Source organism: Chrysemys picta, chromosome 12 (genome assembly GCF_011386835.1).
Source record: "Chrysemys picta bellii isolate R12L10 chromosome 12, ASM1138683v2, whole genome shotgun sequence".
Classification (NCBI taxonomy): Eukaryota; Metazoa; Chordata; order Testudines; family Emydidae; genus Chrysemys; species Chrysemys picta.
In genome coordinates, this window is record NC_088802.1 from 56,759,483 (window position 1) to 56,775,790 (window position 16,308).

The window sequence follows — 16,308 nt, forward strand, 5'->3', positions numbered from 1 at the left end:
AGTGTGTTTTATTTCAGTCATTTCATTTTAATTTATGTCTGTCTTCTCTCTCTCTACCACTTCCACATGTACCATGCCCCTGCCATCTCTTGCTGTTAGCTTTCTCCAGCGCTGGCTCTTCCATTTTGAGCATCAATCAAGAAACTAGGACTGACCGATTTGTATGTTTGGCAGGGACTGCTGTTCTCCACTGCTGAATGCCTTAAAACTCCGATTGACCTAGTCCGGCTCTGGCTGCATGAAGCTGAGAGAGTGTATGGAGATAAACTCATTGACGAGAAAGATAAAGAAAGCTTTGAAAGAGTTCTAGTAGCTACCTGTAAAAAATACTTTGACGTAAGCCATGTTTTGAAATACTAAGAGCTTTTAGATTTGAGGTGCTGAGTCTGTGATGGTGACAGAGCTGGGTTCAGCGGTGATGTTTAAATCATTTAACTTGCACCTTCCAGCTGCTTGGAGTGTAAATTAGTACCACTTACCAATATGTAATTGATGCCTCATACATATTGCCTCTGGAGCTGACCCATAATCTACCTATCAGGATGGGAATTAGGGTGCGTCTCAGAATGTCAAGGTGCTAGCTGTAGAGTTCGTGGCAAGCATAGCTGCCAGCTAGTAACCGCTCGCTATGGATGGGTTCTCCTGACAGTTAGAACCCGACTCTTCCAGAGATGATTTCAATGTGTAGATTCCAAACCTATCTCTCATCACATGAATTATGAAATCGACCTTTGCAAAGGGGCTTCCAGCACTTGCTGGCCTGTGCCTGGATTGGATGTCCTTTTCATTTCCAGAACAGCAGGTTTGGTAGGTGCTGCTTAAGACTACCTGGCCATTGTTTTTCTTGACCACGGTTGATGTCCAGTTCAGGACTGGAGGGTGTGGGAGACAAAGACGAGATGATAGGACATGGCCTCAGCCCAGATGGCCTGGCAGGGAGCTGGAGGTGACAGCCTGGATAGCCATCAAGATGGAGGACTCCTTTGCAGTGATGGAGAAGGGAGGGAGGGGGTCTCACCGTGATCCTGTTTGAACTTCTGGCTGCACATCCAGGACGATAAGTGGGACGGAGGAAAAGGAGAGTTGAGGGTTAGTGGCAGAAGTAATAATGGGCTGTGAGAGCATACATGGTCATTCAGCATTGGGGTGGAGGGCCTGATCCTGCAATTGAGTGTATGCAAGGACACCCCTGTGCCCACATAGAGCCTCATTGACTTCAATGGGGCTCTGTGCATAGGTGCACCCCAGTGTCTCGGTAGTCAGCTGCAAGGTCGAGGCCCTACCCTAGAAACAGGGTATTTCTTAGATGGGCTGAAACTTTATGCTGTGGAGTAAAACTATCCCCTGGCTGGAGGAGTCAGGTCTTACATTTCCCCACACCCAGCCCTTGTGCTTGTGAACGGACTGCAGCATTTGGGTCGGAGATACAGACAGTCTGGGGGCGCCCTAGTGGAAAGTGAGGGTGGCCAGTCACTGTGGAATATCTTTGTTATCTGTGTTTCTCACTAGGAACTTGGTGAGAATCTGCTGTTTGCGAAGCCCAACATTTACTGTCACTTTGCCCAGGGCATTGGCGAGCCCAAGTACTTCCCTGTGTCAGACTCCGGGTATCTGAACAAGCTGCTAGTGGAAGCCCTGGAGACGTACAATGAGGTCAATGCCGTGATGAATCTGGTGAGTATCAGTGTGAACTGGCAGTAAGAGTGAAATGCTAGGGCAAGAGATTTCTCCTAGCATTTTGGGGTGAAATCTGACTTTTTTACACCTGTGCTCTCTCTGCTTCATATGCTTTTCATTTTGATGTAGTGGAGTTCATTGCAAGCTCTTATGTTGGTTCAGACTAGCAAAGGCCTCTCCTGTCTGCTCTGTTCAGGTGCTGTTTGAAGATGCTGTGTCTCACATTTGCAGAATTAATCGGATATTAGAGTCTCCCCGAGGGAATGCCTTATTGGTGGGAGTAGGAGGGAGCGGAAAGCAAAGTCTTTCCCGACTAGCAGCCTATATTAGTGCTCTGGATGTATTTCAGATCACACTGAAGAAAGGATATGGAATTCCTGACCTCAAGGTTAGCACTGGCTTTTCTTCACCCTTGGCTGGGGAAATCCAATCTGCTCACGCAAAGAGGACATGATAAATGGTGCTAAAAGCCTGCTAGGCAAGCGCCTCACATTGATCTTATGGCCAAAAATAGGCTTGTGAAGGCTTCATGTTCCATTATCTTATTTATCGGGTATTTATGCTGGCATCCGCTCTGGGCAAGGCACTCCCCAAACCCTTGGAAGGAATCCCTGGTCTGAGGCGCTTACATTGGAGAGACCCACACGCAGAACAGAAAGAGACTGGGGAAGGGGAACAGCACTAGGCAGTTTCTATACACATCCGCTCAGCTCATTGTGTGCAGCACAGCAGAGGGATTTAAACACACACAGGGCAAGGGCCATGCAATGAGCTCACAGGGGTCGGACTTGCCCAGGGGAGGGAGTCACCTGGAAAAAGGGACAGAGGGGCTGCAGGAGAAGCTGATCACTGGGCAGATGAGACGAGGAATATTGTAGCGTACTGGGGTCACAATGCTGGTCTCATTCCACTCAGCTGATTTCTGGATTTAACTCATGCAGCAACGTGTTTCAGGTGAAAGGCTAGGACTGGTTGCTTTCTGTAGATGCTAATTAGAGGCATGTGCTGTAAGCTGGAGAACCAGAAAGCATCCCCCTCAGTACAGCACAGTGGGGCTGCTCGGGTCTCTGCAGGCAAACAGTCAGTATTCCTGCTCTAGTGCCTGCAATAGCGACTGCTAAGTTACCAGCTTTGCTGGGAGGGCAAGTGGGCTTTGGGGGTCAGGAAAGGGAGACTTGGGCCCAAACAGAGAGGGGAAGTTGTACCTTTACTAATAAAGGCAAGAACCAGGTAGAAAAAAGATTAACAAACAAGGGATGTGTTAGCAACCATAGGGGACATGTCACCGTACCCGTCTCCCTACTGTTCTTGCTTCTCCGCCCACTGGATCTGCTTCTGCTAGTGTATCATTGCTTCAGCCTCCAGCACCAACCTCTCACGTTGAACAAAGAGTGGCACTGCCAGAGCAATGAGCCAGGCCAGCACTCCCGCTTGGGCTGCTGGTGCGGGTTTCTGGGGGCTGAAGGCACTTGGCTTTCAGCCTGTCTCACACTGGGGCCTCCCTTAGGTACGTTATCTCCAACATACACCCTTTTGTGGCTCGTTCCTGTGTGGGCGCACACTGCAGACTAGGGCCCCAGACCCTGTGCATGTGCACAGAGCAGTTTGTAGGGTCAGACCCATTTCACGCTTCCAAGTTACTTTTGGCAATAGAAGTACAAGAAACAGGCATGTTTAACCCATGTGTGTTTCAGATGTGTTTGTGCAGAGCCAGAGTGGCATCTAGTGACCCTGGGATTCCTCGCGGTTCTGTGTTCCCTGGACACGTGTGACAGTGTAGGAGATTAACATGCTTTCCCATGAGTTCTCAAAGCAGCTATGCCGAGGAGATGTCCATCCACCCTCCTCCTGTGTAAGAAAAGCCAGAATTACTCTGCCTGCCCCCACACAGTCTTTGGACAGAGCAGTTCTGGACTTATTGAGTTTGACTGTCCTGATCACAAGAAGGGCGCTTGTCCCAGCTCTAGGTTTGTAGCTGCTGCGTCTCACCATTGCTCCCAGCTGAAGCTGTGGCTTCCTAAGCGTGAGAACCTAGCTTTGCCCTGACCAAAGACTCCTTATTCCCTCCTGGGTCAGTCAGTCCTGTCATCTTTTTATGCTAGGAAGAGATGTTCCCACCCTACCCTAGACTGAGGTGCTTACTGTAGGAGAACTAATCATGATAACGTGATTAATAGGACAAGTTTCTGGGTGACAGAGGCGTAACGGTTTCTGTCTTTTGCACTAGCTGGATCTGGCCTCTCAGTATATCAAAGCAGCTGTGAAGAATACACCCACCGTATTCCTAATGACAGATTCACAGGTTGCTGAGGAGCAATTCCTGGTCTTGATCAATGATCTCTTAGCCTCTGGAGAGATCCCAGGACTCTTTCAGGACGACGAAGTGGAAAATATTATCGGTGCCATGAGGCCACAAGTGAAATCTATTGGAATGCAAGATACAAGGGAAAACTGCTGGAAATTCTTTATAGACAAAGTCAGGCGGCAGTTAAAGGTAGGAGTGAGTCTGTTTAGAATGTACATGGGCTCCCAGCAGTTCTGACTTTGTCTTCACCCCAGAGCTTTTAGGAACCAGTGCCCAAGCATTGCTATCTGCCTGTTTGTATTATATTGTGATAACTTCTAGTGAAACCCATTTTCAAAGTAACCTCAGCCCAGGCCCTAAATGTTTACCTCCACGCTCGTGAGTGTGCAAGTTTTGCATTCTAAATATTTGCCCACTCAGACCTGTGTGTGTGTAAATAAACTGCGCTCACTCCCATCGGGGAGCTGGCCATCTAGAGATGGACTTTCAAAGAGTTCAGTATCCAGCAGTATCAAGCACCTAAGTGGGAGCTGGTGTTTTAAAGATCTGGTCCCGCAGGTGAGTGCTGAACTCTTCTGAAGATATGGCCCCAAATCCACAGACCTTGGGGGCGTGGTTTTGGGCATGTAGAGTGAGAGGCAGTTTGGGGATAACTTGTTGGTTGGGTGCTGGAGTTTCCTACTCTTCACAGTGGTAAAGAGTGACGTCGGAGTTAATGCTTTCATCCACGCCTATTAACCTGCCATTTCGATGTTCCTGCCCTGATGCTGTCATGTGCCATTCCCAGGGGCAGATTTTGATTGTCATGTCCAAATCTGCATCTCTCTGTTGCGAGTGGCTGTTATACATGTGGGACCAGGTCACCTGCTGCACACAGTTCTCGCTCAGTGCAGCACGGAGGGGCTGAGTCTCCCTGATTTTCTGCCTAGCCTGGGGAGCTCTGAGTCAGTGGAGGACAGCTGAAGATCAGGATGCTCCAGCCACACCTCCTCCCCTCCCTACCCAACATGCCCCCGTGCTGGGGGCTGCAGGGGTGGTCTCGGGGCTGATCACACTGACTCCCACACACCAGATGAGAGAGAGCTCAGATACTATGGTGATGGGCAGCGGTAGCAAACCGTGATGTAGCTAGAGGCAGATTCCATCCCCCGGGGCCTCCCGAGCAGTGTGGCAGCGAGCCTGGCCCACAGGGAAGTGACTCTGCACTGGGTTATGCTTAGCCCATGTGATGTGATAAACGCAAGTGGAGAATGTGCACCAGGTTCTCTCCCACGCCAGCAGCACAGACGGGCTGTACCCTGGCTGGGGGTCTCCAGCTGAGGTGTATGCTGGCTTTAAGGAGTCCACAGCTGGTGTGGAGACAGCAGCCCTTGTGGAGCGTGTGAGGGGACCCTGGCTAGAGCACCACTGCGCTGTAGTGATCCCCAGCTCCATGGAGGATACAGGCAGCTGGCATTGGTTAGACCAGCCTTTCAGCTGCATTACACCAGGCCAGCGCAGAGCCAGCTGCAAGGTCGGGCAAGGAGACCCCTAAGCTGTGCTGAACAGGTGCTGGGTGCAGCAGCACGTCTGGCCCCTGTGTTCATCTTTCTGTTTTGATGCCAGCTTGTCACATGTGCTGTAATGTGCTATGGTCCCAGGTCATCCTGTGCTTCTCTCCTGTGGGTTCTACGCTGCGGGTACGTGCAAGGAAATTCCCTGCTGTGGTCAACTGTGCGGCCATAGACTGGTTCCATGAATGGCCTGAAGATGCTCTGGTGTCCGTCAGTGGCAGATTCTTGGAGGAAACGGAGGGAATTGAGGTGAGCAGTTGCCTGCTTGGCCTGAAGTGCTGTGGTCCCTAGCAGCGGGTGTCACGAACCAGTCTGATGGGCAACGATTGAGCTGTCACGGAGTCCCTGGGCGATGCTCTGGAACTGCTCCCCACAAAGCCAGTCAGGACTTTGGGGAGCCTCCTCTCCCTCGGAGCAGACTGTCTTCAGGGCAAGAAGCTCACACGGCTTCACCTTGGAGCATTCAGCATATGCCCCTCCGTGCGCTTCCCACAGCGAGTCCGCTCAGGCGGGGTCCTGGGGAAGCCAGAGGCCCTGTACGCACCCCCACTTTGCAGTCAGACGTGACTCTTAGCCAGCCAGTAAAACAGAGGTTTATTAGATGACAGGAACATGGTCTAAAACAGAGCTTGTAGGTACAAAGAACGGGATCCCTCAGCCGGGTCCATTCTGGGGCCCAGCGAGCCAGACACCCCCATCTGCACTCACTCCCCGTCCCCAGCCAGCCCCAAACTGAAACCCCCTCCAGCCCCTCCTTCTCTGCTGAGTTCCTTTCCCAGGGCCAGCAGGTCCTTGCAGGGGGGAAGGGCCTGGCCATTAGTTGCCAGGTGACAGAAACTGAGGCACCCACACAGTATTCAGAGGAAACATTAAGAACAGTCCCACTTCGTGGTCACATGAGCCATCAGCCAATCTCAGTGCACTGGCTGCTTTGCCCTCCTCACGCCAAGGGGTATTGACCCAACTGCGAACATGAGAACTCTTGGAAAGCTCCACTGCAGCTTCTCTGCTTCATTTTAGCTGAATTCAAAGGTGTTCAGATGCTGTAGAAACCTCAGGCTGTGAATTTGTACACAGAGTTCACAGTAGGAAGGAAAGGAACAGCTGCAGCCTTCTTGCCAAGCACAGATGGTGGATAAACCTTCTTCTCTCTTTTCTCCTTTGGTTCCTGTCAAACACACACACAGAATACCCCGGGAAATCCAATAGTTGGAAAACTGGGCCCTCTGCTAATGCACCAAAGGTTATCTGCAGAACATACAGAATTTGAGGAATGCAAAAGTGAAGGACCTGAATAATAATAATTGTGATAACTTACCTCATATTTGCAATGATTATTCTGCTATTTGATGTACAGCAATGCCGTGGGCAAGTTGGTGTTATTTTGCCTACCCTGGGTGTTGGTATTTAAATAAGTAACTGTCACGTTACATGAAGGCAGGGGTTTGCATTGAATGTCTATAATGAGCCTGTATTTAGTAACGGGGTAACTGATGACATGTATGGTCCTATTGCAGCCAGACGTCAAGCTCTCCATCAGTCAGTTCATGGCCTATGTCCACAAAACTGTAAATGAGATGTCCAAAGTCTACCTAGCCACCGAGAGGCGCTATAACTATACAACCCCGAAAACCTTTCTGGAACAGATCAAACTTTACCAGAATCTGCTCTTTAAAAAGAGAAGAGAGCTCATTGCAAAAATCGACAGGTTGGAGAACGGCTTAATGAAACTTCAGAGTACTGCTTCCCAGGTGCGTGTGTCCAGGGACACCTTCACCCCTCCATTCTGATCCCCAGGTTTTGGTGGTCAGTGCATGGGGCTGCTAATGAGATATGAAATGTTCTAGTTCTCTTCATCTTGGCAGAGACCAGGGTCAGTTACAGCAAATGGGCAGGGAGCCCATGTCTGGGATCCATCCCCATTCCGCGTGCTACTGTAAGTCCCACTGCTTTTGTTCTCTATATTGGAAACATTGGGTGAGCAGTGACATCATTCTTGGGGTGGCCTTGAGAGCCCCATTCTGCACACACGTCACAATGACTGTCCCTGCCCCAGATGGTTCACAGCCTTAACGTGTGATGAGAGACAACAGACGCAGCAGGATGGGGAGTGGTGAATGATCTGTTTGGTATAACTGAGCCGTGGTCCTGGTGCTCCCCTTGCCTCTTTCTGTCTCCTTTACGACTTGAAACCCTCTTTTCTCTAAACAGTTCCAAAACAACCGTAGATACCAGGCATTGCCTTCCTGTGCAAATTACCTAGCTGTTTTCCTGTCTCTGGGAGCAGACTGTTCCTATTCCTACTGTACTCTGTATAGGTTGAGGACCTAAAAGCCAAACTTGCTGTCCAAGAGCTGGAGCTGAAGCATAAGAATGAGGATGCAGATAAACTGATCCAGGTAGTAGGTGTTGAAACTGAGAAAGTGAGCAAGGAGAAGGTGATCGCTGATGAGGAGGAGCTGAAGGTTCAGGTCATTAACACGGTATGTTCACATCTCCCAGGACATCAGTGCATTTAGCTAAAGCTTCTCTCCTGCCATGGCACCACCACAAGAGGCTCCGTGACTAGGGACATCAGCTACTGACTAACAGAGAAAGCTCCTCTGATGGGGCTGCCCAAGGGTGTGTTTTGAAGGAGCTCAGCGCATCCCTGCTGCCAGCTGCTGTATTGCAACAGGGGAAAGAAATCTGGAGACAGAACAACTTTTCTTCCAAACTGATATTTAGTGGCTAGGCCCCTGAAGCCTCGGCTTGGTCCCCAGCCCAGTGAGCTGCGTGCACGCAGCCCGGCAATGACAGGGGCTGCGAGGGTTCCTTTACACACCCGGCACTTGCAGCTCTTGCAGCTCACGCTCTTCCCTAGGCGTCTGCCCAGAAGTGTTGGTTATTACTGTACTTTGGGAAGGCTCCTAGGGGCCCAACCAGGGGAGAACAAGCCCCTTTTGTACAGCCAGTCCCTGTCCCAAAGGTCTCCCTGTCTAAGAGGATGACAGTAAAGCGGGGCCGGGGGGGGAGGGGACAGGTTCACAGGAACAGGAGCTCTGTTGTTCTGGAGTCACCCTGTGCCCATGTAGCTATAGAGTGTATGTGTTGGGGTTATTTTTCTTGGAGATAAGCAACTGGGTAGCAGGCATCCCCACATGGCCCCTGCCTGGCCATCACCAGCTAGCAGGGTTCTGTGGCAGCCGTTAGCCATGAGCTGTGATTGGGGAGGCAAAGGAGGAGGGGCAGTGGCTTTACAGTTGGTGGGGGAGGTTGTTCCACACACTGGGGCGATGCCTAGGGGAGAAAGGGACAAACTGGCTTCTTTGAATAAGCTGCCATTCAGTTCAACATGCTCCCTCCACCCCGAGTGCGAATCCCTGGTTCTGTCGATAACTTGGCCCTTCCCCTCGCCAAGTGCCCTGCTTCTGACTAGCTCGAACAGAGCCATCCCCGTCCCTGCCGGGCGTTTGTGCTTGTGCTAGGGATGGCGTGACAGACCCGCAGACTGAAGCGGGGTGGGGACTGCAGGGCCATGGCAGCTCAAGTTTCCCGCCCCCCGGGTCCTGTCCCGGTTACTCCCCAGGGACCATTCCAGCCCATCGAGCCTGAGCCCATCCCAGCCGGGGCAAGCGAGCCTCAGCTGTGATGTGAAACAGGCACCTGTGCAAAGGGAACAAGCCAGAGCCCAGCAACCGCCTGGTGCAGCCTGCGTTCACTGTGTGCATTGCTTCCATCAGAACGTAACAGAAAAACAAAGAGCCTGTGAGACTGACTTGGCTAAAGCGGAACCTGCTTTATTAGCGGCACAAGAAGCTCTAGACACTCTCAACAAGGTAAATATTTTCCTGAGTGGGGAGGAAATGATTTCCCTGGTTAGTTTTTATCTTCTGGCTGCTAGGCAGGGACGTGCGCAAGGGGGGCAAGCGGAGGCACCAGCCCCCCCCCAGTATTCTCCCTGTCCCGGGGCTGTGGTGGGGAGAGAGCCGCAGCTTCAGAGCAGGGGACCGGGGGCAGCAAGCTTCTCCCGGGGCCAGGGAGTTTCTGTGCACCCCTTTCCAAAAGGGGTCAAATTTAAATTCCTGTGCATGCCCCTGCCGGTGGGAACCAGACTAACTGGATTCCAAGCTTTGTTGCAAAGCTAGACGTGTTACTTCACTTTTCAGTACCCTCCACCCTGTGCAAAACTCATCAGTCTTTTCTGTTCTCCTTAGAACAACCTGACAGAGCTGAAGTCTTTCGGTTCGCCTCCTGAAGCAGTGGTTAATGTCACAGCAGCTGTGATGATACTGACAGCTCCAGGGGGCAAGATACCAAAGGACAAAAGCTGGAAGGCAGCTAAAATCATGATGGGGAAAGTAGATTCTTTCCTGGATAGCTTAAAGAAGTATGATAAAGAGCACATTCCTGAACCCTGTCTGAAAGCATTTAAGTGAGTGAAATGAGGGCTGGAGTCCACTGAGGCAGGGACTGAATGAAAGTTGGGGGTCCCGGAGTGTTTTTCAGCACCTCCGGCCATGCAGTTGTCTCCACAGAGCTACACTCCATCACTGGAATCTCTGTCATGAGGCAGTTCTGGGACCAGAGCCAAAGGTTTCAGCACTAATGAAAACCAGGCCCTTGGTGGGTTAAGCTGGGCACCCGAAATCAGTGTCTACTTCTGAAAATGTGGCTGCCAGTAACTTGTCCAAGGCCCCAAAGGAGAATCCGTGTCATAACCCAGATTAGCCAACACCATCTCCTTTAATGCTATCTTGATTTGTATTTCTCTCTTCAGGCCCTACCAGTCAGATCCAACCTTTGACCCTGAGTTCATACTCTCAAAGTCAACAGCTGCAGCAGGTCTGTGCTCCTGGTGTTTAAATATTGTTCGCTTCTATGAAGTGTACTGTGATGTCGCACCCAAGAGGCAGGCGCTAGAGGAGGCTAATGCAGAATTGGCCGAGGCACAAGATAAACTCAGTCACATTAAAAACAAGATTGCAGTAAGTGCATGTTACTCTCACTGGCAAAATAATCCAACCACAAACTTGCTACCTGAGTCAATATCTCTGTTTAAATTGGTTGCTGTCCATCATTGGTAATAAACGGTTAAACTGTGGATCAGAGAATGGAGCCAAAGGTAAGTGAGACAGAATCCTAGAAGTCTGTGAAGTGCAGACTTGCTTTGTAACAGATACCTGTGCCTGCAGAGCTTTCTCCCTCCTCTGTATCGTGTGGCATTCACAGGTGCCATATTGAATAGATAATTGCAAACTTCTTGTTTTTAAAGGACCTAAATGCCAACTTGGCAACTCTCACAGCAGAATTTGAAAAGGCCACAGCTGAAAAAATCAAATGCCAACAAGAGGCTGATGCTACTAACAGAGTCATCACCTTAGCAAACAGGTACAGTGCCACTGCCAACACCCAGCTCATAACGCACGTCCCTGGCACTGGCCAGGACTGTTCAACCACCAGTCTTCAATGTCGGCTGTTTAAGGATCAGACCTGAGATTCTGTAACATCACCTCCTGGGGGAAGAAACTCTCTCGAATGGTATGAAAGACAAGATGAACGCACTGAAAAATCCCTGATATGGGCATGATTTCAGTTGCCTCATTTAGGAATGGTCACTTGACGTGAATATGTATCTTTAGTAATTGGTTTAATAGAATTGAAGTTTGTCAGTTTAATATTCAACATTTTCAGTCAATAATGTTCTTCCCAGCAAGAGCTTTGTATCGCTGTCCAGTTACTATCCATTCCGCGACCCTTGGAAGCAATCTCCCCTGCTTATGCCTTCATTCCTCAGACTTGTCCAGCCAGTGGCAGTGCACAACTAGTCGTGAATATTTGTATTTATCTATCTCCGAATATCAGTCACTGGGAAGCTCTATAAGCCACTGAGCCCTCTGGAGACAGCAGCTGAACCATCTTTTTCCAGCATCTCGGAGCTGCAGCCCCAGAAAGCTTGTTGGAGAGCTCACAAGGGAGAGTTTTAAATGGACAAATATGCAGAGCTTATTGATACTTCCAGCCTCTGCAGTTACTTCTAGGAGACACTGTAAATTCTCCAGGCCAGGGCAGGCCCCCGGGGTCAAAACTCAGTAATAATAAGATACTTCTCTCCTTTGAAACGTCACTGCAGGCTTGTTGGAGGATTAGCATCGGAAAATGTTCGCTGGGCTGAGTCTGTGGAAAACTTCAGAGAGCAGGAGAAGACTTTGTGTGGAGATGTCCTGCTGATTTCAGCCTTTGTTTCCTATGTTGGCTATTTTACTAAGAAATATCGGACTGAGCTGATGGACAAGTACTGGATCCCATACTTAAATGAATTGAAGGTAAATCCATAGAGCACAGGCATAAAGCCAACGGTGTTTGTTTCATGCCACGAGGAAAAGCAATGTAGGCTGAGCATAGGGCTGGTATACACAGTTTGTTCACCCCCTTACATTGTATTTGTGAAGATCCTGCAAGGGGTTGTGATTTAGCCTGGCCCATGGCACCTTCTGATGGACTCGGGTAGGTGGGAATGCATTTCAGTGCATTTTCAAATGGACTCTAGCCGACGGGGCACAGCTGCCTTATCTCAGGCTAGGTCTACACTGGGGGGGGGGGGGGGAGGGGGGGAGGGTCGATTTAAGATACGCAAATTCAGCTACGCGAATAGCATAGCTGAATTCGACGTATCCGAGCCGATTTACCCCACTGTGAGGACGGCGGCAAATCGACCGCCGCGGCTCCCCCGTCGACGGCGCTTACTCCTACCTGCGCTGGTGGAGTACGTGCATCGATTCGGGAATCGATTGTCACGTCCCAACGAGACACGATAATTCAATCCCCGAGAGACCGATTTCTACCCGCCGATCCAGGCGGGTAGTGAAGACAAGCCCTCAGAATGGTCTTGGTGTTTTAAGTTTTTAATCACATCTTTGGCCTGTACGTTGTTAAATAATTTCGTGCTCAGTAGTTTGAGATGAGCTAGAGAGAGCCTCACCCACAACCCTAGATCGGCAGGTGCTTCAGAGATACCTGTTGTGTTGCAGGTGCCAATTCCTGTTACACCAGGGTTGGATCCTTTGAGCCTTCTGACTGACGATGCGGATATCGCTACTTGGAATAACCAAGGGCTGCCCAGTGACCGCATGTCTACCGAAAACGCCACGATTCTGTGCAACACGGAGCGCTGGCCGCTCATTGTGGATGCCCAATTACAAGGGGTCAAATGGATTAAAAACAAATATGGAGAAGAGCTGAAATCAATCAGACTGGGACAGAGAAGGTTTGTTTGGGCACGTTGGTTCTTTACACAGCTGTCTGATAATTTGCCCTCACAATACTCTGCAGAGTTCCTCTGCCGGAAAGACATGCCTTAATGATGAGATCAAGCAGGCAGCGTCAGGTCCAGCAGAACCCTCTCCTTTGACATTATTTGTGTAAGGAGACACCTGACTGGGTTTATTCTGGAGACTCTTCAGTGCTTGTTTTATGTATCAATTACTATCCTTCATGCCATGTCCTCTGCAGAGCCTCACGGAGAGCATGTGGGGGCGTACGCTCTGCTGTTCCACCATTCCAGAACCAAGGGTACCCTTGCCCCCCCGCCCCTCACTTCCTGAGCAGATGTGGAACCCAGTCTTCTCTCTGCTCCAGGATCTGAGCCTCGCCACAGATCTTCTCCCATCCTGCAGGAGGGAGGGGGGTGTTTGGCCCATTAGCCTGTGTGTCAAGAAGTCAGGTCCTCAGCGCACTTGGAGCACTCCAGGTAGCAAGAGAAAGAAGTGTAAGGAAACCAGGTCTCCAGAGCACTCAGACTGCCGGCTGTGAGCCTGGCTGGCTATGTCCTGATGCAGACGGCCGCCTTGGGTCACCTGGGCCAGAGATAAGGGGCTGCTCAGATCTATGCTGCTCGGTCCTTTGTCAGACCCTGTGCGTCTGACAGTGCTGGGCCTCCCTGGTCAACGTAGTCTGAATTATTCATTGGATCCTGAGTCTGCAGGTGATGGGCCCCTTTGGATCCTCTATTTGAACAAGGCCTCGGGCTTCTTCAGCGCACATAGCTCTGTAAAGCTCTGCAGAGAACCAGGATTACCTTGGCAAGCCACCGTGGTGTGTGAGGGTCTGGAGGGTGCTGGTGCTCCTCCCCCTTCGCATAGTGCTTCCTGGGGCAATGTTTGCATGGCTAAGGCTCTTCTCCAATGTGCTGCAGCTATCTGGATATCATTGAGCAAGCTATATCAGAGGGACACCCCCTGATCATTGAGAACATCGGCGAGTCGGTGGAGCCTGTGCTGGACCCTTTGCTAGGCAGGAACACCATCAAAAAGGGAAAGTAAGTGTATTCTCACTCCTCTTGACAAAGGAATCGGAGCGTCTAGCATAGAATCAAAGGGTTGGAAAGGACCGTATGGGTCACTGAGTGTGATCCCCTGCCAAGATGTAGCATTTGCTGTGTCTAAACCATCCGAGACAGATGGCTAGCCAGCCTCTTTGAAAATCCTCTGCTCTGAGCAGTTCAATTTTCAACCCACTGAAATGTGCTGGCAGATTTGGGACCAGACCTTTCTGGGCAGAGCTGTGACTCTCTGACCAGTTTTCCCTCCCTTTTTAACAACCCTTTCTTTGGGGGGATTTTCACTGTCCCTCTTACTGTGTTTTACCACAAAGGCTAATTTTCTGGGCCACTGAGTCACGGTTGGTTAACGATTTGAGAGCAGAAGCCTTCACAGGTGCTTGGGCTGCACAATAAAGTGAAATAAACAAGAAGATTTCTTTTGTTTTACACTAAATGGCAGATGCAGGTACACACCCAGCAGTGGGGCTTTCCTTGAGAGCTACTCCAAGTGCCCTCTCCCCTTGGTCCCTTCTCCCACTCCTGCTTCTGTGCCCATCTTCAGTCCCTTCTCCAGGCCTTTCCATCTCTCCATTCAAAGCTCTCTGAAAACTCCCTCCTGCTGTGTGACAGGGCTGGGGATGTTAATCATTATTGACTAAGGGGGCTGCCTTAGCACCTGGTCCAAAACCCTCTGACATCCGCAGGAATTTCCCCATTGACCCGTCAGAGCCTGACTGAGTCACTGCTTGATGGGTTTATTGTACTCTGGCCCTCTCTTTGCCGTGCTTTGTCTGAATGGAGACCGTCAGGCTGGCATTTGCAAAGGCATCTCAGGGAGTTAGTTGCTCAAACCTAGCTGCAGTCCAACAGGAGTTGGGCACCTACCTGCCTCCAGCTGCCGGGACAATCCCAGTCCATGCTCTGCTGCAGAGCTGTGTCTTTGTATGTGCTCCAGTAAAGTGGGGCTCAAAGTAACGAATCTCTCAGAACTACAGTTAGGGCATTGGGAGGAGGGGTAGTGTCTGTGTTGGTTTGTTTAATGCCAAATGGTTTAGCACTTACCAAAAGTCACTGTTTTGTTCAATTAAACAGATACATTAGGATAGGCGATAAAGAAGTGGAGTACCATCCAGACTTCCGTCTGATTCTGCACACCAAATACTTTAACCCTCATTACAAGCCAGAGATGCAGGCTCAGTGCACTTTAATTAACTTCCTGGTAACCAGAGATGGACTGGAGGATCAGCTGTTGGCAGCAGTGGTTGCAAAAGAGAGGCCAGATCTAGAGCAACTGAAGGTATCGATGCTATTACTGGAGAGAAGGTAGAGCCTGCTGTAACTTTACTTACAGATAGCGAAACACACCTGCTGTCCCAGCCAGACCTACGCTGTTTACAGAAAACTGACTGAGCCCTAATTAGGACTCACTGTCATCTATGCTGGGTACTTTCTCCAGGAAATCTCCAGTGCCAATAAGAGTGATAATGTTCGGATAGATTTGCTCCTTAAATTATAAATATTGGTGTGGATCACATGTACAACACATGTAACAGTGATCAATAGACAACACATGATCTACTAAAAATTATATCTAATAACTCTACCCCTATGGAAAAGGGAAGCAGCATCAGGTCCATTCAACCTCAGCAATCCACACTAGCTGGTGGGGTACAATCATTTTTATTTCGATGCATTAAACTGACTATATCATTCTGGAGTTGCAACCCCACCATAACGGGACAGGAGTGTCATTGCCCTGTCTGGTTCTCTATGAAGGTTAGGATGTGTCAGAATGTTGTGATTTAAATATGAAGGGCCTGCCTCTCCCCTGCATTGCACCCAGTTATGAAAGCGTTTTAGTGGTAGTCTCATGTCATGGTGCGGTTAGCAGGCCCAGCTAATATATTTTAAACAAAAGTGTAGCATACACTCCGAGAGAAGTGGTAGGTGAGATAATAATCTTTTCCTATCCTGGGACCAACATGACTATAGCAACATTGTAAACATAGAATACATTCCGTCATTTCTTCAGTGACTTATACAGCCCATAACTACATTATAAACTAAACTGATATGCAAAAGAGCATAAAACCAACAATAGCACCTGCTAATTGGTGCATTATTCCATTGTGCCTGCCCAGGGTACCTAGTTTAAATCACTCCAAACTGATGCTATGAAAGTTTTAGTTGTAAATCCCTTGCTAACTAATTTTCCTCTTTTGTGCATTGATGCTGTAGGCAAATCTCACAAAAAGTCAAAATGAATTTAAGATTTTATTGAAAGAGCTGGAGGACTCTTTGCTTGCCCGCCTCTCTGCTGCATCAGGAAACTTCCTGGGAGACACCGCATTGGTGGAGAATCTAGAGACAACAAAGCAAACAGCCATAGAAATTGAGGAAAAGGTAAGCAAGCTGCCCCAAGGCTCCTGCGGGTTACACTGTGGAGCCAGTAGAGTTTCTTTTAGAACATGAAT

The 16,308-nt window shown here is 49.7% G+C and overlaps 1 protein-coding gene across 3 annotated transcripts in view; it reads left to right on the top strand.

Annotated features, from left to right (window-relative positions):
- The window catches only part of DNAH17 (dynein axonemal heavy chain 17), an 80,786-nt gene that overhangs the window by 46,701 nt on the left and 17,777 nt on the right, over window positions 1–16,308 (top strand). For 2 of the 3 annotated variants that reach the window (XM_042840919.2, XM_065562898.1), the window contains 16 exons: window positions 175–336; window positions 1,510–1,674; window positions 1,874–2,065; window positions 3,905–4,171; window positions 5,623–5,784; window positions 7,053–7,286; window positions 7,854–8,018; window positions 9,258–9,353; window positions 9,732–9,949; window positions 10,295–10,502; window positions 10,790–10,905; window positions 11,648–11,840; window positions 12,546–12,781; window positions 13,709–13,831; window positions 14,927–15,131; window positions 16,073–16,237. In XM_042840919.2, the coding sequence (XP_042696853.2) occupies window positions 175–336; window positions 1,510–1,674; window positions 1,874–2,065; window positions 3,905–4,171; window positions 5,623–5,784; window positions 7,053–7,286; window positions 7,854–8,018; window positions 9,258–9,353; window positions 9,732–9,949; window positions 10,295–10,502; window positions 10,790–10,905; window positions 11,648–11,840; window positions 12,546–12,781; window positions 13,709–13,831; window positions 14,927–15,131; window positions 16,073–16,237 (2,907 nt within the window). The remainder of the gene's footprint in view (window positions 1–174; window positions 337–1,509; window positions 1,675–1,873; window positions 2,066–3,904; window positions 4,172–5,622; window positions 5,785–7,052; window positions 7,287–7,853; window positions 8,019–9,257; window positions 9,354–9,731; window positions 9,950–10,294; window positions 10,503–10,789; window positions 10,906–11,647; window positions 11,841–12,545; window positions 12,782–13,708; window positions 13,832–14,926; window positions 15,132–16,072; window positions 16,238–16,308) is intronic. The other variant, XM_065562897.1, reaches the window with a different exon arrangement.